Source organism: Hipposideros armiger, unplaced genomic scaffold (genome assembly GCF_001890085.2).
Source record: "Hipposideros armiger isolate ML-2016 unplaced genomic scaffold, ASM189008v1 scaffold_356, whole genome shotgun sequence".
Classification (NCBI taxonomy): Eukaryota; Metazoa; Chordata; class Mammalia; order Chiroptera; family Hipposideridae; genus Hipposideros; species Hipposideros armiger.
In genome coordinates, this window is record NW_017731706.1 from 1,004,564 (window position 1) to 1,029,960 (window position 25,397).

General features: G+C 34.5%; 1 protein-coding gene across 6 annotated transcripts in view; it reads right to left on the bottom strand.

The window, feature by feature from the left end:
- The window catches only part of ARHGAP12 (Rho GTPase activating protein 12), a 121,569-nt gene that overhangs the window by 36,720 nt on the left and 59,452 nt on the right, over positions 1-25,397 (bottom strand). For 2 of the 6 annotated variants that reach the window (XM_019661633.1, XM_019661632.1), the window contains exons 4-7: positions 12,623-12,886; positions 6,254-6,394; positions 4,721-4,801; positions 2,489-2,614 (exon numbers count right to left, since the gene is read on the bottom strand). In XM_019661633.1, coding sequence (XP_019517178.1) covers positions 2,489-2,614; positions 4,721-4,801; positions 6,254-6,394; positions 12,623-12,886 — 612 coding nt within the window. The remainder of the gene's footprint in view (positions 1-2,488; positions 2,615-4,720; positions 4,802-6,253; positions 6,395-12,622; positions 12,887-25,397) is intronic. The other 4 variants (XM_019661635.1, XM_019661634.1, XM_019661637.1 and 1 more) reach the window with 3 other exon arrangements.

The window sequence follows — 25,397 nt, forward strand, 5'->3', positions numbered from 1 at the left end:
AAAAATCACATGCTAATTCCTATTATTAATTTTCCTACAAAACCAAATAATTTCTTTGAACATTCATCTACACATCTGTATCAGTCTACTCTTCTATGCTTATGAACTTGGATAAAGTACTATCAACAAACTGGGAAATGTGTGTTAAATCACAATGTAAAAACTGTTAACATCCATTCACTTGGAAAAAAAGTTTTCAGGTTTATAACCTATACAATCTGTAAACACAGAAACTAGGCAACAGCAAAATTTAACAGGGAAAACCCTTGAAGGAACAACCTTCCAAATAAACATCCTAGGTGTATACTATTACTAGAAAAAAATATTAAAATCATATCAAACATATTTTTACGAAAAGAAATTACACTTAATGTGCAAATCTCAGTTTAGTCTTATGTAAGTACTTTTTATGACTTCAGATATTTAACTTTTCAACTTCTTGACTTCTAAAAGAGTGTCTAATATTAAAATAGTCTGAGAAAAAAAGGAAAGATTTAATGACCCACAAACTAGAAAATAAATGAATAAAATGAATGGTAATTATTATTTATTTTTCATAGCATTATCAGTCCTACAGAAATAAAAACCACATTGGAGTAATAATGAATAACAATTATAATTATTATAAAAAACAATTTTACACTTACACATTTATTTATGTATATGGATACATAGTAATATCTTAAATGCCTTCTAATAGCAGGTTTTAATAAAAACTATACATAGGCAGAAACAAACAGATGCACCACATATACACACAGCGACATACTCTAACATACACACTTCCTTCCTCCAAGGTTGTCTGGCAACTCATTAGGACCTATGTCATTTTAACAGTTGTTGCATCGTAGTAGTAGGTTTCTATGATTACATTTCAAATTGTACACTTTACCCCTTCATATTAGTCAGCTAGTCTGTTCTGGTATAGTCCATCTTTTACAACCTCAAATCTTTAAAGGGTATATACCAAGTGATGATAATAGAAAAGTTTACATGGTCAAGCAATTATCTATGATTCTATTTATAAAGGGTAAGGGGAGGAGGGGAAACATTTCTCCCAAAAATAAGTAAATCTCTGGTCTCAAGAAAATCATGTCCTCATAACTCTGAAATAATTAGATGAAAAAGCAAATGTAATAAAAACTTCATGCAACTTATTCTAATAGGCTGAAAATGAATCTCAAGAAAAATTTTAAAAGAGTAAGACATTTTAAGTCTACGTCACAAAAATAACAATCTTTTTGCTCCAGTATGAAGAGGCAACGGAGTTGTTCAACAATGGCTTTTGCATTAGAGTATCATACATTGTATTTAGCAGCTTTCTTTATACACTAAATTGTAATCTGGTCCTTGGAATAAAATGAATTTTTCTATTAAAATCTCTATGAATCTTTAACTCAGGTTAATCTCAATGCTAATATATTTTCAAGCATTCTTCAATAGCATAGACTCCAAATTTCAATCTTTTAATATGCCCTCTACATTCAACCACATAACCACCTTACAAAATAGATGTCAGAAACTAGTTACTACTTTCTTTCATTGTTGTTCTGCTGGTCCATCTGACAATGTGTGTAGACTGTTTCTACAGCTCTACAAAGGTCCCCGTTTTAATTCAACGAAGACCAACTTTATAGTCATCTGTAGTACTACAAAAAAAAACAAAACTAGTTTTGACTATAAATTGAAGCAATTTATAAAGGAATTTAAGACTAAAAAGTATCCAAATATAGAGAAATATGCCTTAGGGAAAGTTCATCCTATTTTCACTAACAAACCTAAAAATGGAGGAAACCTGTTAATTATGCCAAAAGAGAAGCCTGATACCAGAATAAAAAGAAGAGTCCCCAATGACAAATATCTTTTGAAAATGTTTTGTTTTGGGGATGTTACCGCCACCTTCACATTTTAACATTAGCATGCCTGATGTTCTGCAAATTTGTACTAATTTCCTACTCCAGCCCCAAAATAAAGCCACAATGGAAAGAACGTAACTCACAAGGAAGTTAAAAACTTTACAGCTTTTCCATTCTGATGTTTGCATCAAAATTCATCTCCTTTTTGAAACAGAGAACACTACTTCTCTGACTCATAAACAAAGCACTTTGCGCAGAGAACATTTAGGGAAACAGAGGGAGTAGAATTCCAGTCTTCCTTGGGATAGGGAAATTAATTAAATGTCTTTATTATAAAACCTCCTAGAGACTGAAGACAAACAATAACAGATATGTGACTTTAAAATAGGGTTATCAATAAAACCTGTCAAATACTAAGCTCAAAAGTTATCAAGGTAATATATACATCACTAAGCTATAGATAGAAAGGCCCACGGTGTAAAAATCAAAACACTTCAAAACTAAAACCCACTCCAGAACAAACTGATGCCACATACAATAAAACAGTAGTCACCAAAGTATGAGATTCAGTTAAGGAGAAAATAATAAAGAACTTGCCAAAATTCTCAACAGATTTTCTCAAAAACTACTACCTTGTCATTGGTGTCCAGAACAATGGTGCTATGTCTCCACTTGGTTAATACTATTGGTTCTTGCAGCCGCCTGTCCAGGCTCCTACTTTTAATAATTTCTCTTTGTTGCTGGGATGAAGCATTATACTAAAGAAAACAAAATATATTTCATAAATACTAGAAACGAAACTAGAAGTAAACATGCTGACTCCCAATGACACATGCATGCCATTAAGCAAAGTTCATCATATGACATTAACGTGAATTTTCTGACCTTAGTTTTCTCGTCTTTAATCAGCACTGTAGCACAATTGAGAAGATCACAGATTCTTGTGTTAGAGGGACCAAGTTAATGCTATCTTTGGCAAAATAGTAAATCTCCCTAAGTCTAAATCACATGAACTATAAAACAGATATAACAGAAATATCTCATTCACAGAGTTGATATAAGGAATAAACGAAGTGTAAGAATTACCAAATATTGCCCTGATAGTAGGTTCTCAATAAATATTAGTTATCATAATTTATAAAATGAGGTCATTGGACAAATTAATTTAAGGTTCCTGACACTTCTAAAATCCACATGAATTCAATTTTTTATTTAGGTTTTTTAAATAATGCTTCCATACACTGTAATAGTATTCTCACATTAAAAGCGTTTTTTGTTCGTTCATTTGTTTGCTTGTTTGTTTTCAGTGTTGTTTTCAACAACATACTATTTTCTCTGAAGTGGTAAAACATAACCAAGTCAAAAGGTAGACATGTCCTAGTGCTAAAGACCAACCCTGAAAATATCAGTTCTGTACAAAGAATAGGCAATAACTGCCAAGAAAATTGCATATAAAATCAAGAACACACTATCAATAAAGCATTAAATCATTTAAATGTTTGAAATGTCAAACAGATCACCAAGCATAAACATTTGAGAAACATGAGGTTTAAGAGTTATGCTGCTTTATACAAGCAATTTTAGTAAATTATAAATTATAATAAAATAACAAAAGAAATCTTATTTTTAAGGGATACATTCCTCTCCTGAAACCAAAGGACATCTAATCTATCTATTCCCACCTCTGAAAAGCTCAGTAAATCTTAAAATGTAATGATTCTTATTATAATTTCAATAAAAGTATCTTTGGGGGTATTTTAATATTAAAAGTTCTTCCAACATCTTTCTCCACAATATGCCATTTCTTTTCTCTCCAAAATGAGTCCATACAGGCACCCCGCAAAAAACTGTCTCCTAAAGCTGTTACTTCATTCTTCACATCAAAATTTGTCAAAGCCAGGCAATCACATGTGGGTGTTGGTTTTTAATTCACTGTTGCTTAATCTTAAAAGTTATCACAGAAGTTCACAAAGGGATCATTTCTAGAATAAACAAAGATAAAGTCTAAAGGCTATCAAAACATTCTATGCCAGAAATCTCTAAGTGAAAAGAGACCCAATTATAAACAAGGCTATATTTTCCCTTTAATATATAATATGTAATATGTAATATATAATATATAATCCCTAATCATTGTTAGCAATAATTAAAATGGAGAGTTGTGTGAAAACTGGTATATGAACTTTAAGGGATACCTACCCTAGCTTTTGAGCTTTATAATTACCACAACTGTTTAAAAATCCTTTCTATGTGGCAACTAATAATTAACAAATAAATAAATAAAACCCTTAAAGTTATCTGATAACTGATACCACAGAAATATCTGCTAATTATAATTGTTTTCTAAAATATTAAAATAATGGATCAATTAAAATTTAAATATTTGCTCAGATATCATTTAAACTCAACCCTGTGTAATCGTCTGAAAAAAGATATCTAGTGACACCCTAGATCTGATCACCACATGCTGCCTATTTCAGCCAATAACTGACTGAATTATAACACACATTTACATATGAGAATAAACTTGAATATTGAGCTGCTTTTCTTTCTCTTAAAAATACAGATTAAATATAAGACCAATTTCATGTAGAAAACTCAATCTACTCAGGATTACTAGATATAAGATGGCATTATTGGCACTGAAGGGGATGTTTATTTATAGGAATAATAAAAAAACAATTTCAAGCAAAACCAAAAGTATTTTTAAATATGAATAATCAATCCTATATACAAAGATAATGTACATTTCAGAAAAATTTAGCCAGTCACTGGATTCTCAATGAATTCCAAAAAAAAAATTAATCTTGCTACTTTTCACAAGTTGAATTTTTAAATAAAATTTCATTGTTATGGTTTATTACCTTTGGCAATTCCCATTCCGACCTAGATCCATCGGCACTGTAGTAATATTGTCTACCTTGATCATCAACATGCTTGAGCCACTATAAAAAACAGAACAGGTGTTATTTTTCAAGTTAAAAGTTTAGACTTACACAACCAGAGATATTAGACATTATTCTTATGAATTTTATTTTATGTGCTCAAGAAAACTGCAAAAAAAAAAAATTAACAACCTTGAATTTTAAGTTTGGTAAGAGTAAATAAACTCAGTATTAAATATAAGTTTATTTTCTCTCTCATTCCTCCAAAGTCAAGGTAGTGGTTCAAGCACAACTTAACAACATAAGAAATATAGAACATAAAGTATACACAGATAACATACGCAGTGAACACAGGACCATGCCCACCCTAAAAACAGGGTTGAGAAATTAACAAAAGAAGGTTTTCTTCAATCTTTAAGTATAAAACTACTGAACAACTGAAGTCAAACTTCATGTAGCCAACACATCTCATTCAATATGATTTAAATAACAGTAAAAACAAAACTACTTTATACAATATAATACAAGGACTATGAGAGGGAAAAGACCAAGTATTGCTAATACAAACATAGCATCTTGATTTAAAATATATGAATACTGCTGCTTTCTTATATTCTAGCATCAAATAATTAAAGCAGAAATGAGAGGTGAAAGCCTGCCTCCATTCATTCCCAAGGGCCTATTCTCTAACCCAGCACAACCAATCAGTTACCTTCTCTGATGATATGAGATGTGATACACATATTAAAATTTCAATATGCATTCCCAAACTAGTTAATTAATCATAAAATACTAGATTCATGGTTTTTGTTTTACATAATTTGGTTATAAAAGAAAAAGGAGTACAGAAAGTGAGGTGGTATATCATAAAGGCATGTTGAGAAAACTATATCCAAAAATCTATTCCCCAAGAAAAATATAGTCGGCCCTTCACATCCGTGGGTTTCATCCACAGATTTAACTAACTGTAGATTGAAAATATTAATAAAAAAAAAATTCCCCAGAAAGTTCCAAGAAGCAAAACTTTGATTTGCCACATGCTGAGCACACACTGAATCCACAAGAATGAAGTGATGTGTAGGCACTCCCTGCTGTAGCCTATATGCAAACACTACACCATATTATATAAGAGACTTGAGCATCCTTAGATCATGGTATCTCCTGGGGATGGGGGGCTGAGGGGGGTCCTGGAACCAATCCCCTGAAGATAAAGATGACTGTATAAAAAAATATGTTTATTGAAGAAGCCTAAACAGAATGATATTCAACAGGTCTACTCTTTAAAAGGTCTGTCTTACGTGGGTTCTGACTCCATAAAAATCACAACTTAAAAGCAGTTTAAAACCATGAATCAGTAGTTATACTGAGTTTTCATGTTATCAAGTGACATGATTACAGAATTACAAAAAACAATATTTTCATGAGTTTTTAAAATATTACTAAAGTTTCAGTACACAACGATTTTATGACAGGTTTCAGCCAAGAAAACTAGATGAGAAAAAAAGAATGTACCTTTTCATTAGTATAGTCACTGGTATATAAGGTATGCCCACGTTCATCCAACTCTTCTGACCAACCCCTTGGAGGAGAACCACACTGACTATCTGACTGGCTGTAACAAATGCTGTGGTAGTTTTCTTCTGATGAAAGAAGCTACAAATAGTCAGAAACATAAGGATTTTTTCTTCTTTGAATAATATAAATATGCAGCAGCTGAAAATCTAAGAGATAAACTTTATTTGGCTAAGATATCTTGAATATATTTGAATATTTTTCAAAACAAATTATTTAAGTCTTTCAAAAAATGGTACATTTTAAGTGCTGAGGTGAAATTAATAATAGTTGTTTTACCACATTAATGTAACCCTAGAAAAGTTCACCATGATAAAATGGAAAACAATGTTTTCAGACTGAGAGATAAAATGCTACCTTGTATTTAATGCTGCTTTTGAACCGAAATCAGGTTAAAAAAGACAGAGATGTGTGTATATACACACCTATGTGTAAGCAAAGTAAGTGATGAGAACATGTCAATAGACTGAGCGTCTTGCAAGTTCTCACTCACCCATGTATCATCAGCTCCTAGCCAAATGCCTGGCAAACAACAGGACTCAATACATATATCTTGAACTATTTTTAAAAAGCATGTCGGGTGGGGGGAGAAAAGATACTAGCTTTGTAACACTGTATTTTATGTTCTAATTTATTGTCAAGTTTTCCTAACTCACCCAACCAAATACTTACTAAAGGCAGTTGGACACTAAACTTCAAAACAAGAAAAAATAATACTGAGAAACTTCAAGCACAATACAGAGAGATTAAGAAATTCAGTATAGAAATAATTTAGGCATGCTTTAAGAAAGCATAATATATTCCAGATATAAAAGAGAAGCAAAGAAGATTAAGAAAATTTAACAATTTCTGCTTTTTCAAATGAGAGGCACCATGATATGGCTAAGCAGCAATTTGCTAGCAGCACTTAAGACTTCATTCATTCAAGAAATAAATACTAGGGCCGGCCGAGTGGCTCAGTTGGCTAAGAGCTTGCTCGAGAAATAAATACTAGGTTAACTCTCTTGTGCAAAAGACCCTTTCAGGGTCACTTTCAGATAAAACAGTTCTACAATTAAAAAGCAGACTGTATTTTCTACCACCACTATTTGGTCTGAAACATTAAAATGGGCAGATTCTAAATGTTGTAGAGGTAACTGAAAGACGTAAGCAGCCTAATATTAATATGTTCACAAAAACTGACACAGACAATATTGCAGAGGCCTTGCATAAAGTGAGCTGTACATGTTTTATAACAGTAATGTTTTTAAAGCACGGAAAGCATAACTTAAAAATCAGGAGTTTGTTTTTATTTCATTGAGATCATTTAAAATGTAGGCAGAGGTAGGAGAAGTGCAATAATATCATTTAGAAACATAATAAAAGAGGGCATCTAATTAGTAAAATTAATTTAAGAAACACTAAATCAATTTTTCACAAATATGACTTTCTAGTTGACAAAATGCTCACCCGTAATTTCCCAATTTTTTGAGCAGTAAAGATGTTTCCTTCTGCCATGAAAAGTAACCTCCAATATCTCGACATGTTTTATTATACTATAGAACCAGGAGTCGCTTTAAGATCTTGATAGTTACCGCTAGAAAAGAGCCATTTAATGGCAACTGAATAAAAAATTAAGATTGTTTTTGGCAAGTATTCTCCAAATATTAACTGCTCTATACTAAATAAGTACATTCAGCAGGGTGCCTGGCTCAGTAACTTTGAGGTATATATTCTGCAACAAATGTAGCCTAGTAGATATATGAGGGGCTATACAGATGTTCCATTTATAGAAGAAAGACAGGTAGGTACCCAAATGATCATCTGGATGACAATAGTTAATATATTACATTAAAAAAATTTTTTTAAATCATTAATGAGCAAGAGGTTAGTCAAAAAATATTCAGAGGTCAAAAACTTGTAAGTAGGAGCAAGAATCCAGGGGAAAAAAAGCAGAATAAAAAGAATAGCTTTCTCCTTGAAGGCATTTGCCAAACTGCAAACTAGAATGTTAGTTTTCAAGGTCACGCAGAAGCATTAGAAAACAGGACTCAGGACCACCAAAGGCAGGGAGTCTGAAAGGATACCCCATGATACAGAACTGGAACTTCAAAGAATTTTACCTGCAGATTATGGGGTGAACCAGAAAGAAATTTGTCCCTTTATTCCACACTAGGGAAATCACTCAGGAATCTTCCCCAATAATCAGGGCAACTTGGGGGAATCCCTAATCACAAACCCATTTTCATGCAATACAAATTACTACTACGTACGTAGCCGGTAAAAACTAAAGCTGAACATTTAGTTTCAAATGTTCATAGGATACTAGTTTGCCTAGACACCTGGAAGAAACAAAAACAAACCCTCTCTGAAGAAACAAATTTCCAACCCCAGCATTAACTTCCTATATATGAATTTCCAAGAACTATAATTTCACATTGACATTCACTCACTCACACACACACACACACACACGTTGATATACACCATGAGTGACAGCAGAAAAACAGACAGCATACTCAGACTCTCAAATACATTATGTACTAGAATTATCAAAAATAAAATATAAAATAAGACTAAAGAAAGGTATGACAAATAAAAGCAATATATGATCCTTCACTGGATCTTTCATTGCAGGAAAATAACTATAAAGGATATTACTTGACAAGTGAGAAGCATGGAATATTAACTTTGCATTAAAATAATATACCAGTTAAAATTTGTGTGTGTGTGATAAATGTATCTTTCATCCCCCCCCCCACCACCAAAAAAAATGCTTTTGCTGGAAAATGTCCATGTACTCAAGAGAATAAAATAATTATGTTGTCTGCTTCATATGGTTCGGAAAAAAATTACTGGAGGGTGGAGAGAGGAAGAAAGGAATAAGGCAAATGTGGTAAAATATTAACAACTAGTAGATCTAGAAGGATGACTGGATGCTCACTATATTATTCTTTCTAGTTTTTTGTAGGTTTAAAACTTTCAAAGTAATAAGATGGGGAAGTGTCCCCCAACAAATAAAAAGTAACATCCTTTTCAAAATTCAAAGATTTGTTTAACATCAAATAAAAATATAAACAGAAAAATCGTAAAACAGGAGCCACATCTGGAAATTACTGAGAATGAAGCAGAGCGACACAGATAAAATTTTAAATATAAGGGAAATCAAGAGATATGACAAACAGAATGAGTAGATTAAACATTCATCTACTCAAAGTTCCATGATGAGAGAGGAAAGAGAAAAAAAGGACAGAAACTATATAGGTAATGACTAAGAATTTTCCAGAACTGATCAAAGATAGGACTCCTCAAATTTAGGGGTCCCAACAAAGCAGGAAATACAAAAGATACTTTCATCTAATCACATAATCACATAATAGTGAAATTACAGATAGAAGAGCTTAAAAGCTACCAGCAAGAAGAGACAAGCTACCCTTAAAGGAAAGACAATCAGGCTGACAGCTGATTTTCATCATCAATAATGGAAGCCTGAAAACATGAGACTAAAATCTTCAATAAATAGGAAAAAAAAAAAAAAGTAAATATTCAACTTAGATCTGTATACCCAGTAAATATAGTCTTCAAATATAAGGACAAAATAAATAAATTTCCAGATAAACAAAAGCTAAGATTCTTTCACTAACAGATCCTCACTAAGGAAATTTTTTTAAGTATGTACTTAAAAGTTATCCAAAATAATCTAATTTGCATAAAGAAATGTGATAAAACAAAGTGGTAAATATGAGGATTATAAGAGTCACCATGTACAACAATAAGGGAACTAAAAATAGAAATAAGATATAAGACAACAATAGCACAATTGCATATATAGTTCTTGTGTCACTTTAAGGAGCAAGAGGATATTAACTTTAGACTCTGATTGTATGCCTGTTAAAATTTCTAAGGTGGGGTTTCTCAACAGCAGCATTACTGACATTTAGAGTCAGATAATTCTCTGCTGCGGAAGCTGTCTGGTGTATCACAGGAAGTTAAACAGCATCTCTGGCCTCCATCCACTAGATGCCAGTAGCACTCCCCCAAATTTGTAACAACCAAAAGTGTCTCCACATTGTCTAATGCCCCCACTTCCCCTGAAGGCAAAACTGTCCCTAGCTGAGAACCTTTGTTCTAGGATAACCACTAAAATAATAAGCTTCTAAATTAAATGAAAGAATGAAAACTTGCTCGCTCTCAAACCCCACTAAAGTAAAAACAGTGAGATATGCTTTAAAAAAAAAAACCTAAACCCAAGAAGAGGGAGAACAGAAGAGCCAACAGTCACAAACCCTGGAAGCTGAGAAGCAGATAAACAAGAAAGCAGAATCTAAACTTGTGAAGGTAGGGAGTGGAGTTGTGGAGGAAAGATGAAATCCAACAAATTTATAGAGAAGAATCTTCAAGTGGCTCAGGAATTGACAGTATTAGGTATTCCTAGGACTGGGGGTGCTGGCAGGGGTACTAAAATGGGGATTAAAATCACCAGAATCCCTTTCCCTACCCCTGGCTGCTAGGTGTGCATCCCTCCCTTATCTCAGAAGTACAGGTATTTATTCCATCTCAAGAGGGAAAAACAGTAATATTCTGAGTTGGAAGACAACAGGCACAATTAGGACATGGGTACCAAACAGAAAGAGGGAAAACTAAGGGATTATATGAAAACTGAATGCCAACTACCAAGAACCCTGGCAGCCCTTACTCTCTAGACAGATTTTAAGACTTCTGTCAAAACTCTTATTAGTCTAAAAGGAAAAACCTAATGGTTCTAACATTGGGGTCTCCCCAACAAGCAGCTGACCTAGACTGCCATAAAGTGAAGAAGTTCAAATGTTTTGCAATTATGAGAAAAAATGATTTCCAACCTAGAATTCTATACTCAGGGCAAACTAACAACCAAATATGAGAGCAGAATATAGACATTTTCACACAGTTTCAATTTTACCTCCCACGTATGATCTTTATCAAGAAATTACTGGAAGATGTGCTTCAGCCACTTTGGAAATATCTATTTTTATACAATGTGTGCAGAGACTAGTAGTATAAATTGAGACTCTGATATACAAATCACTCTCATTTATTTATTGAAATAGAAAGCTAAGAAGCCTGTTGTTAAAAGTGCCTGTGTATACTTTAAATTTCTTTTTTCTATTCATTTAGCCCTTTCCCCAATTCTCCCAAATTACAAGATTTTACTTTATTGATACAACAGGATAATTATTTTCAAATCTTTCTAGATCTACAATTCAAATAACTTTTCTTATAGTAACCAGAAACAATTTCTCTCACTATTCGCAATCTCATTCCTGAGCACTAAAAATACAAGTTACCACCAAACCAAAGATATAAATAACCACTGGAAAATAAGAAGAGGGATTATTAACTACAAAAAACTTTTAGATTCTGCTAACTACAGGGAGCGTTACCTGATTTTTCCAGCTCCTACCTAACTGGAGTTGTGTTTATTGTAGAAGTCAGCTGCTTTTTGTAAGAGCTGAATCAATCCTATGCAGGTGCAGGGACCCACTGCATTAAACAGGAGGACTTAACACCACTCTGTCAATCCTACCCTAGCTTCCCCTGCATATTCTAAATGGTCCCAAGGAATCTCTACAGAACTCTGAAATCAGTGTTTCTCAGAATATAGCTGGCCAATTCACTGCACCACCCCGCTTCAAGAAGTATGGAGAAAGGTGAAACCAAGGGAGCAGGGGGGTGATAGTATAAACACTTGTTATTGAATAGAATGATCTTAGAGTGAATTGTCAGTTACAGGCTGGTCCAGTTATAGCAAAGAAATTATACTTGTTTCCCTTGTTTCCCAGGATCACCCTATATAAATAAAAGGTGATCCTGTACCTCTGAACGACAAACACAGTAGTTTGGTGGCCATACCAAATCAACAGAGAAAAAGTGTTTGTTTTACTCAGCTAATCAGTTAAATAACTTTCTTTTTATGTATCTGGCTAAGTCACATACATTTTCTTCCCTTCTTTTTCTAAAAAAAAAGTCACTGCTTGAGCAATAACGATGATTGAATTAGTGTCTTCTAGTACATTAGCAAGTGAGGGAACCACTGGCACCAGGCAACTTTAATCCAGTTTACTCTGGAATTAGTAAGCATACTACAAGGTTAGCTACTGCCTACTAGTCAGAGATTAGGAAGTAATTAGCATTAATATGCTAAAACCTGGAAAGAAGATTTAGAATCTTAAGCGATTTCTAATGTTCTACCATTTCAATACCAAGATACAAACCTATGAATCCTTTTGTCTCTGAATAATGAAAAGAGAGAAAGTTTGGTAACTCGCTGGTAGGCTCTCTGATCACTCATACCTCTTGATCTCCTGGACTTTGGCAATCTCCTTTGCTGGTGTTTGTATCCCGAGTCCATCGAGGGGGTTTCCAAGTTCTTTCCTGTGTTCCTCTGTTATAGTAATAATAACGCCCTGAACTATCTTTATGAGTCTCCCATTCTCCATTAATCTGAACTGCTGGGCTCCCTGGAAGCGGGGGGAGAGCAGACTGGGATATTTTCAGTTCCTGTAGATTAGCATAGACAGGAGAATCTGGACGTCCTTGATTTGGAGGTGTCGTTGCCTGTGAAAATTTTGAAATATTCATGTTTAAACTGGCGTAACATTAATAAATTATAATTAAATCAAACATGAGATGTCTTTCCTTTTATGACAGGGTTTCTAGACCTCGGCACACCAGCATTTTGGGACAGATCATTCTTTGCTGTGGGAGGCTGACTTGCAGTGCAGGATGCTTACTGGCATCTCTGGTCTCTACCCTGTAGGCGACAGAGGCATCCCCCACACTGGGACAACTAAAAAGCACCAGGCATTGCCAAATGTTCCCTGGGGACAAAACTGTCTCTGGTTTAGGACCACTGCTTTGCCATATAAATCCAAGCATTATATTCAGATGTTCAATTACTTCTATAATATACCCAGAATTTGATGAATGCTTAAAATACTGAATTAAAAAGGAAAATGTGGTTGGATACACTGAATCAGTTTTATTGAAACTAAAGTATTTTAACCTCTAAAATATCATTTGCCTATAAAATAATTATGATGACTCTAAATCAAAGAATAAATTTTGAAAGAGAAAACAGTAAAAATAACCCAAAATATGATTACATTTGTCAAATGATTTGGTCTTTTTACACATGGTAATTATGTCAACACTATGCACTCAATGATACAAATTAAACTAATACAAATTAGAATGACACAAATTAATTTTTTTAATCAGGGAATCTTCACACTTTGTTGCTATTCTTCAAAACTGATAAAAAAATATGGGCGAGAGTTATATCTGAAATCAAGAGACTAACAGTAATTCTAAGTAGAACATATAGTTTAGAAGAGGTTTATTGAGAATGAATGAACAGTAAAACTTTAATTTTTCACTTTCTACAAGTTAAATTTTTTAAAGGATGGTCATTTGAAATGTTGTTCATTTGCTATTAGAAGCAGTTTCTAGTAGAAATAAGAACTTTGTTTACTTAATGAATTTAACTCCATATTTAAAATCAGCCTAAACTTCCAATTTCCAAAGTATGTGGAAAGAAACAGAAGAGGAAACAGAAGAGGACTCTTCTTGTTAATACTCTCATCTCTGGCAAAAAGAAATTGTCCATGTTTATTATCAATGTCTCAAACCACTGACAAAAATTCAAGGGAATCACCATGGATTGATTACTAACAATTTTCCTCAATAACTACTGAAAATATAAATTCTTGGTAGAAAAAAATACTTAATATAAAATATCTAAGTAATTTTTACATATACACAAAACATATATTAACTACCACAAAGGATGGTTAATTATGCATCATTTGTCTAGTGAACCAAAAACATGGTGTTTAACAAACACACTCAATGTTCGTGAAGGTGCAATATAACAACTTTAGTTTACTGTTGGTAATTTTAATTAGCTAAACCTTTTTAGAAAACAGTTTGGCAGTATGTTTGAAAAGCTTTTAAAAATATTTTTAGGACCCTTAGCAAGGGACGGGGAGAGTCCTGGATTTAGGAAAAAAATTTTCCCACAAAGATGTTCATTCCAATGTTATTTATCTGAAATAAATTAGGAACAATCTAAACATCCAAAGGGAATGATTAGGTAAATAATGATCTAATATATGAGGCATATACTATACAATCTAAATATCCAAAGGGAATGGTTAAGTAAGTAACGATCTAATATATGAGGCATATGCTATACAAGCATTGAAAATGCTAATGATTTTTAATAACATGATAAAAAATTGAGATTATTGAGAAAAGCAGAATAGAAAACTGCTTCCAATTAAATTCCAACTAAATTCCAACTAAAAATTTTAAAGTATGAAGAAAATCAAATTAAAATATTATCAGTGTTCTCTGGATAATGGGATTGTGTACAATTTTTTTCTGTGTTTTATTCCCCAATTTTGTTACAATGAGAATTATTACCTTTAGAATTTAATGAGGACAAGAATCTGGGGCACTTTCCTAGTCCACTGACTCATACAAGTCACAGCCAATAGTATTTTAAAAACTAGTGTTTCTTATGGGGTGGTCAACGGATCATCTACGTAAGACTCATCTGGGGTGCTTATTAAAATTCTTGGGTCATATCCCAGTGTTACTGGGGATGGAACAGGGGTAGTAGTCAGTAATCTGTATTTTTAAGTACCCTATGTGATTTTTATGTATACTATTTTTCAGAAGACACTAATAGGACTCAATCTTCCTGAATGGACTTAGGGAAACTGGTCCCCCTGGCTCAATAAATTTGTATTGTAAGAAATATAAATATTTAAAGACCATACCACCAGTTGTTTCTTACTCTGCAGGTAAGTCAAAGGAAGAGTTAAAAGAATAAGCCACCAAAATAAAAAAGTATTCTAATATATAAATCAAATGAAAATTAGTTTTCTAATATTTATAAGACTTAAGTATTAGGCACTCAAACTGAACAACCTTATTATAAATTGACACCAACAAAAATAAGTGAATTTTTCATACCAAAAAAAAAAAACAATCTTTAAAAGGAGAACAAAGAAAAAAACTTAATTTTATAGGCCATATCTGTCATTAATTAACAACTGAATTGGGACTAGTACCTCTGCACATGACCCAATTTTATATTTAAAAAAAGAATTGGCCTGTTCTACTTTATCTATACATAGACTAAAACAGTCCTCCCACTATCCACAGAAAAGAAAAACTGGGGAACCATATATAAAGAAGGTAACTTTAAACTTAGATTGTACCTGAATCCATACTTTAATACCAAAAATATTAAGATTTGTCCTTTTTCCTTTGGCATTACGTAGTTCAAGAACTGCTTCTAAAATAAACTTCAGAGAATGACAGAAAACATATTAACTAAGGCGCTACACCTTTTGTTTCTCAATTAGCACATGCTACTTAGTGTTAATATTCAGATATCCACCTTACTATAAATGAAGAATTATACCTTTATTATTGAATAATTTATATAAGTCCCTACAGCCTATAATCATACCTTTGATTTAGATTTATGAAAAAAAAAGTTTACCAAAATATCAGGCTCCATATCAAAATGTAAATTATTTTTTAAATTCTATTTCAATTTGTATGGAAAAAAGACATTTATGTGCTATTGATCATTTACATGCTTAAACCTGCCTTACCATAATTGCCAATTATTGTTACATTGAACCAGTTAACAGAATAGGGGACAAAAAGAAAAAAAATTGTCAACAGCCAATACACAGTTACAAGAGAACTAAAATTTGTTTTAGTTTCCCTACTGAAAATTAGGTATTAATTTCAAATGGAAAAATGTAAGTTTCCAAATCACAGTCTTTTCACTTAAAGCCAAGTTTGGTTGTTTGTTTGTTTGGGGGGGGGGGAAGAGGGGGAGGACATATTAACCTTTGTTTAATAATTTTAAAACATAAAAACTTACAAATTCTAACGTTCATATCTTAAAGCATGCCTGCACTGAGATTGCAAGCTGTATGCCATAAAGTATACTGATATTTTTCTATGATTCACTTACTTAGCTAACATTTAAGAACTAATTATGAGCTAGGTGGGAGATAAAAATAAGATAGTTCCTGTCCTTAACAGCCAGCAGCCTAGTGTAAAGAGGAAGAGACAGGTAAAAAAGGTTCCAATGGCATGAGCTAAGTGCCATGGAGAGGTGTGTGTGCAGGAGGCTGCTGTAGGAGTGACTGAGAGAGTAAGCATGCACGTGCATGCGTGCGTGAGCGCGCGCGCACACACACACACACACACACACACAGAGGCACTAAACTGGGAGGAGAAGGTGAGACGTGTTCAGAAAAGGTTCACAGCACAGGTTTAACTGGATCTTTAAAGGAAAGCAGGGGGAGGCCCAGCGAGCCAAGAGAAGTGGTGAAGGGCACTCCAAGCACACTCAAAATCTGTTTTTAGCTGACATAACACAACAAAATGAAAAGCAGCCTATCGATAATGAAACATACCGTATTTGCCGGCGTATAAGACGACTGGGCGTATAAGACGACCCCCTAACATTTCCACTCAAAATACAGAGTTTGTTATATACTCGCCGTATAAGACTACCCCCTCTTCCGCACACCTTCCACACACCAAATAAAAGGTAAAACAATATCAGATTTGATTTGGCCCACTGAAGTGCAAACAAGCGTATTGTATTTCGTGTCACCACATAACCGTTTTGGCGATGTTGAGCCACCATGTCTGCTACATGTTTTTTGAGTTCTGGCCAGTGTGGGGTGCCTCTTCTTAATGCACACTTACCCCTTGGCATACTCTTTAATGCTTTCTCATTTGATTTCCAGGCCCAAACCATCTTTTCTGTTACTCCATATTGTCTTGCAGCAGCACAATTATTATTTTCCTTAGCAAAGTTTATAACTTTCAGTTTAAAATTTGCATCATACTTCTTTCTTTTGGCTGGTGCCATGATAGGGATGATAGGGGTTTGACTGGTCGACATTTTCTATGCTGTACTGTACAATGGTGCAGTATTGTGGTTGGCTGTTGGCTGTATACAAAGCCTGATTTGATTGGTCCCTGCTCCCTGTTTGCCCGCCCTGTCACTATAGCAGTCTGGTCCACCCTTGCATCAGCATCTCCCTGGGACCTCACTAGTGCGCAAGTGCAAGCTCTTCAACATTCTAACAGGCACCATGATAGCGCAAAATCGCGAATCTTCAATGCATATGTAAAGAAATATACGGTAACCCGAATTTACCACACTTGCAAAATCGCATAACAGCTGAGCATACACCCAGCAGCACTGCTGATGCCTGAACGGTATGTGGAATGAAGTGGGCGGGCATCGGGAGGCCACTATGGCACGGGGCAAGCACTATGGGCAGTCTATCTGAAGTGTACCTGGCGTATAAGACGACCCCCCACTTGGAGGCATATTTTTCAGGGCCAAAAAATCGTCTTATACGCCGGCAAATACGGTAACTGGTAGCTAAGTGAGCTCAGTATTCTGAGAAGCTTTGATATTATTTTCATGGTATATAAATTATTTTCCTTACTGTTTCTTTTCCAGGCGGTTTTCTAGTAACTGCAACCCCAGGTTGCTCAACTCCTAGAGGATTTGATACCTTTTATTTACATACTAAAACTTTTTAAGCCTCTCATCTTTCATTATGTTTCTATCCTCTTCCACTCCTTTGATCATCTCAGCCAACCACCTGAACATCCACTTCACACCATCACAGGTCTGTCACCATGTCTGCCTCCTCCCCTGACAAAGACAATAAGGCAGGTCCCAAGGAGGAAAGCTTGTGAGGCCTGCCAAATCCTTATCTGTCTGATGAAGTCATTTCTGTGCTACCAATCTGCAACAGCAGCTGCCAACTGACAACAGTGCAGCTGTGCCATGCTATAAACTAAAATCGCTGGTAGCTAAAGACTATCTATACCTAGAGGGTAGATAGATAAGAACTGACAGACACCGCAGTAAAAAGCCCTGCGTAAAGCTGACCAACACATACGTAGTGTATATAATTAGGAAGTTTATCAAAAGTAAAAAGATTTGCCAAAAAAGAACAGATGACAAACTTCCCCTTCAAGATCAAGCCCACTTCTCCAGTGTCATTTTCTGTTCTACCCTCACAGCCTTACGACTCTAGCTCATCATGGTAATTATTACCCCGTACTATAATCCCGGGTTTACTTGCCTGCCTTTCCCTCTGGAACTGGATTATCTTTAAGACAGAAATGTTTGCCTTGTTTATCTCTTCATATTCACTTGCACATAGTAAGCACTATGTTCCTGAATGAGAATTACTTTTAAAAGGTATCATGAAATCCACACACTAAAATTAATTCCCTACTCTTGTCTGTACAGTCTCCTTGGGAAATCTTACCTAATTCCAATGCTTCAATAAAATCAGTCCCTCTTCCTGCCCTTCTCCTTCTCCCTCTTCTCTCCCTCAAACAGCCACCTCTCCCCTCTAAATGACAGGCATGCATTTTGAAAGACCCACTAGCATGGATCCTCCACCGGTCGTCAAACTCATTATATCCTCTGGCTCAACTTTTGTCCTTAACACACCGTCCTTGTTCAAATAATAGCATCATAAACTACTCCATCGGAAATCTCAAAGTCATCTTGTGTCTCTTCTCTTTACTCCAACGAAGTTCTACTAATCCTCCTCCTAACATGTCTTCAATTTCTTCCACTCATATCCCAAGTCTAGGTCTTCTTGCTGAATGACTGCTGCCTCCATATCTTCACCTTGTCCAACTGATCCTTCTCAATACCAATAGTTATTTCCTAAAAGCACAAATCTGATCTTGTTACTCACCTGCTGACGAACATCAATAAATAGTTCATTGACTATAGGGAGAAGTTGTTCAAATATCATAGCAGAGAAATTAAGGCTCTTGATCACTCCAGTCCCAAATAATCTTTTCTGCCTCATTTACTGACCTTCTCTTAATTACATTCTTTGCTCCAAAACCCCCATATTACTCACACTTCTATTAATGTCATGCTATCCCTTCCTCCCAATTACCTTCAAATCTTTTTTTCAATCTCTACCTGGGATATCCTGTCCCAAACCACTGACCAGTAAACTACATATAAAACCAAAAAGAGCTGGTTCAAAAATCACTGGCTCCTCTCTTCAGGTTTCCTGTGCATCTAGAGCAGCACTAACACAAATATAATGTGAGCCAGGTAACTGCTTTCCCAATCCATAGACTAGTTTAAAAAATAAAAAGGTAAAGCAGACAGCTGCTAAAAACAAATATTTATTGATGAAACTTCATTATTAATTTGTTTTAAAAGAATTCAACCAGATATATATTTCTCCTTGGGCACTTACGCTAACAAAATTCCTCAGTAGGACATTATGCTGAGATAGCAAGACTTAGTTACTGTTTTATGCTGAGGAAGCAACATGCAAAGGCCTGGTACACTGCCATTCATTATTACAAATCTCCCTCCCTCCGGAAGTGAATGGTAACTGTAGGATCAGCATTCAAAGGATGACTAAAGATTACCCTGTTGCTGAAATTTCTACAGTAAAAAGTTTCTGGTACAATTACAAATGAAAAAAATGCATCTGTGTTTACTTGTTGAAAGCATATACACTCACAAGTCTAAGGTTAGAAGCTGAGATTTCTGGCAACAGCAAAAAAAATAATAAATTTCAAAAAGGTACAAAATTAATCCATAGTAATACGGTACACATTTAAATAGTTGACATACTGTCTTTCCTCTCATTTTCTGATTAATTACTATTCTTTTGTTTGTTTTTTCAAAAATAAGATTCCAAAATAAAACATTCTGAAAAACTCTAAGGAAAAGAATTTATAAACTGTCACTTCAAATGAACACAGCTAAATAAATGGGTTTCTAACTTAGCACATGTACCAATTCATTAACAAATTTGCATGAGAACACTGTAATACAGTTGTTTGGATATAGCCTATTACTATGTTAATTCCAAACTGGGTTCACAGTTACAAGGTTTAATGCATTATTTCCTTAAAACTGTATTGAAACCTTATACAAACTACATAAAAAGTAGACCGTTTCCCATCATTTTATGGCCATTTTACACTAAAGCAACAAATAGTTAAGCCCTGAATTCCTTAAAAGATATTTAAAATACATATTAGACACATACAGTATGAATCAATAAATATAAAAATATTCACACACACACAAATGAAAAAATTAAGACTGCATTTTTGTAACTAATTTCATGGAATTATAAGTGCTTTTGTTTTTGTCTGTATTTTCAAATTTATTCTTCAATCTGTACATTTATTTTGAAGTGACATTAAAAAGAAAAAATTGGGGAAGAGAAAAGACCACTAGTTTTAATTAAGACCCAAGTAATAATTCTGGAACGCTCTTTAGGAAGTTCTACAGCCTAAGCTATAGAGGCAAGAACGCATGATGCTCATGAAGATCAAACCCAAGTTTACCCAGAAAATCTAGAGTAGGCAAGAAGGAAGGGCTGGTTCACGGTCATAGATATTTTGGGTTCACTGTACGTCAGAAATGTAGTCACTGTACTTAGAATTATAATCCTCATAAAAAGCCACAATGAGAATACAGTTCCCATCAGGAAGTTCTCCAAGTTGCTAATAGATAAAGCGGAGTAGGGTAAGGAAAGGTAACACAGGTGAGGTATAGTGGGTCTGCTCCATTATGACAGTGGTCCGAAGTCTAGCACCTTTGAGTGAGCAGTTCATATGGAAGTTTCATAAACTGAGGCCAGTCTAGACACTAGGTAATCACTCCCAGCCCTTCTTTCTTTGCAACCATCACCACTATCCATCTCCAGAACGTTTTTTCATCTTACAAAACTGAAACTCTACACATTACCCTGTAACTTTCCATCTCCCTCTCACTCCAGCCCCTGGGGCAACCACCATTTTATTTTCTGTCTCTATGAATTGGACTACTCTAGGTGCCTCAGATAAGTGAATCACACAACAGTTGTCCTTTTGTGACTGCCTTATTTTACTTAGCATAATGTCCTCCAGATTCATCCATGGCGAAGCATGTGTCAGATGTCAGCATTTCCTTCCTTTTTTAAGGCTGAAGAATATCTCATTGTATACATACCACATTTTGTGTATTGATCCATTGATGGAAATTTGGGATACTTTCAGCTTTTGACTATTATGAATAATGCTGCTGTAAATATAGACACACAAATATCTGTTCAAGTCCCTACTTTCAATTCTTCTAGGTACTACGATGATTAATTTATGTATTCATTTGACTGAGCTAAGGGGGTGATGCCCAGACAGCAGGTAAAACATTATTTCTGGGTGTATTTTAAGGGTGTCTACAGAAAAGATTAGCATTTGAATCAGCAGACTGAGTAAAGAAGATTGTCCTTACCATTGGGGATATTGGGGATGGGCATTCCCTAATCCGTTAAAGGCCTACATAGAACAAATAGGTAGAGAAAGGGTGAGAGCAGAGACATCCATCGACTCCTGACCTAAGACACTGGCTCGCCAGGTTCTCAGGCCTTAGGACTCCGACAGAGACTTACACCATCAGCCACCACTCCACCCCACCCACTCCAATGCTTAGACCTTTGTACTTGAACTGAATTATGCTACTGGCTTTCCCAGGTCTCCAGCTTGTAGACAGCAGATTGTGGGACTTCTAAGCCTCCATAACTGTATGAGTCAATTCCTGTAATAAAACTCCTCTTATATACATACACATCTACATATATCCTATTGGTTCTGTTTCTCTGGAGAACTCTGACTAATACAGATCTGTACACAGAGCCCTCTTCTTTTCAAACTCCTCAAATAAACCTTACCATTAGCTCTAAATGTCATCATTTAAAAAAAAAAAATAAGGGCCGGCCGAGTGGCTCAGTTGGTTAAGAGCTCGCTCAAGAGTTTGAGCTCTGAGCAACAGCGGTTCGAGTCTAGCCCGAGCTGAGCAGCCGCTGAGCTGCCAACAGGTAGCAGGATGGCTCAGCTAAAAATAAAAAATAAAAATAAAAAATAATAAAAAAAATAACACTGACACTTGACATGTTTTCCACTTGCCAACATCACACATGTGCACTGAAGTCCATTAATCCAAAAGAGGGGGCAAAACCAGCAGCTAAGTTTAAAAGCAATTTAATTTTGTTCTTCTCGGCCTCCTCATATATCCCTAAGTTTCAGGGAGAAAAATATAAAACTTCTACTTATATTTCAAAGTGCAGGAAACAAAATCATCTAATAAACATGCTCCAGTTCTACAAACTATTAAATGCTAGTCAAACTGCAGTTTGTTTTCAAAGATCCTTGGTCTCCTTTTAGGGTCCTTCCAAATTTTCCTCATCAAAACTAGCTCTCGCAGTTCAGCATTTTTAGAAAAGATTCTTAAATACAAAAGGTATATTTCTCATAAATCAGATTAATTCCTGACCCTCCTCTAAAGACTCAGAATTTCCTCTACCCTGTTCCAAAGCTCACTTGAGATACGTAGGCTCCCTCTAGCTCCAAATCAGTTATTTATATGCTTGTTTCTTTTCATCAGGTATCTGAACAGTCACAGGAGAAATAAAAAGGTTTTCATTCAGACTTTAGAAGTCTCTACATATAAAACAGACAAATAAGAAAATCTGTGAAAGATTTCTAAATTCAGTTAAGATTTACTTCTCGCCTAGGGTGTCCTTTTGGGATACTGTTACTCTTCAGAATGAGGCATATTGAAAGTGGCAGAAAGAGGCCTGGTTCCTTTTAATAGAAGAAAGTTCCAGTCATAGGAAGAAACAAGTCTGGTTATCAGTTTTCAGTCTTCAGGTTCTATTTTAGTAAATGCACTAACAGAAAAATGACTACGTATCAATAATGATGTATCAGAGCAAGTAACTATCACAAGAGTATCCACTCCATTTTTCTAGTTACATTTAGTTACTAGAGGAACATTGAGATTTATTAATTCCCCTTTCAATCTTTAAATCTGTAGCTGAAACTTTTTCTTTTCCACATTATTATGCCTAAAGAACAGCTGGCTACAAAGTTATTACAACTGATAAACAGATTTTTTTCCATAACATTTAAATTATAGTAACTAAACTGTCAATGAAGAAAAACTTACTTTAACTGAAATATGAAATAGATGGTTTTTCTATAAAAACAAAATGTTCTAATCCCCACATATATGTTAGCAATACCATCCACATGACATGGGTGCTTAACAATGCTTTTCAATAATAAGCATGACAAATCAAGTGAAGGAAAATCTGACATACCTAAGGGAGATATTTAGCAGATAATTAATAAAGCTTTAAAACCTCACTTTATTGGCTAGAAAAGTGATGCATTAAGCTGCACAAAATGTGAGTATACTCTTCTTTAAATTATGAACTATTAATACAAAAGACAAAATAATCTACCTTTAAAAAAAAAATTGGAAAGCAGAAAACAGGATCAAAAAGAAAGGAAATCTCCAGAAATCTACTACTCAAGTATATCCTATTGATATCTTGAATAAAGTTGGTACAGGCTATGAACCTGTAGTTAGAATCTTTAACTTTCAAACATCTTGTACTTCCATAATTTCATAATGAAACTCCTGAGCTTCCTTGGATACAAAAATCTGAACTGTCTTAAACCAGCTAATGAACTTTTTGAGCAAATAAAATAATAGCAACAGTTCTGTTTCAGAAGCTCAGATATTATCTACATGGCAATGCTTCCCCAGTTTTGTATTTGAGCATTCTTTTGTACTTTACACTTATTAAAATGAGGCAAAAAGTGAAAATTGAAAGAAAAAAAAAAGACAGTGCAGCATTCCCCTATATTTCCTTATAGTTCTATAGGGATGGGCAAACTCTGGTCCAAATCTAGCCTGCAGCCTGTTTTTGTCGTTTTATTGAAACACAGCCATACTCCCTCGTTTGAATAGTGTCTGTGGCTGCTTTTATGCTACAATGGCAGACTTGAAAACTTGTGACAGAGCCCACATAGCTCACAAAACCTAAAATATTTGCTATCTGGTACTTTACAAGAAAAAGTTTGCCAACTCCTGTGAAGTCACCCTCCCCATTTTAAATTAAGTACACAAGAATTAGATGAATATGTATTATACTGCATTCTTCCAAAGTAATTACTTTAAATAATTAGAAAATTTAGATCCCTTCAACACTGGCATTCTCCTTCTATAAACCTCAGAAAGGATGAACAGAAAATGCAATCTTCAGCTATGTAAAAATGTCACTTTCATGTTAACAGTGAGTTTCAACTGATTTTCTTAATTTGTGTATAAGTTTTAATACCTATTTAAAAGACAAGAATATTTCCCTTGCTTAACTATGGAAACAGTTATCACAAAGAACTTCAGTGGTTTCCTTTAAAAAAGGGAAATTTTATTTTAAAAATATAACTTTTTTAGTACCTAACCCAAATAAAATAGAAACAAAAATTAAATGCAAATTCTCTAGCTTTAATAATTGTTTAATTTATTTAACTTGTTCTTCCCAACACATTTCCCCTCTTTTCTCATATCTTATATTATCCTATTCACTTCCTTATCGGACTAATTACCTGCATCCCAACAAATCACCTAAAATGCTCATACTTGGCTTTGTTTGTTGTTTGGTTTGTTTGTTTCAGTCAACATAGATTAACAGACTGACACTAGGCTGGCAGTTTTTATATCAAATAAATTCCATAACTAAATCCCACCTACACTACCAGAATTGTATAAGACTATCCTATATACTTCCTTAATGGTTACAATAACAGCTCCTACATGCTACTACAAGTTTCCTGGCCTTTCTCTGCAGGTACTTTTAACAACCCCCAGAGGTCAGGGAATGCCCAGTTAAAATTTTTTCTTATGGGAGATAATAGAGAAGCAATAGAAATAATCTACTACTCTACATAGGTATCTAGTATTCATTCATAAACTGTGGTTCTATTATTACAAGATATGCTCTTTGCTCATCATCATATCCCCCAGAACCCTTCACAACACAAGGCACAGAGCTGGTGCTCAGCAGATATTTATTTAGTGAAGGCATGAACGAATTATTCCAGTAAATCTAAAGTCATTAATTGTACTTTATTTTATTCTTCTCCATCAATGTTTTCTCTACCTTTCCAAATT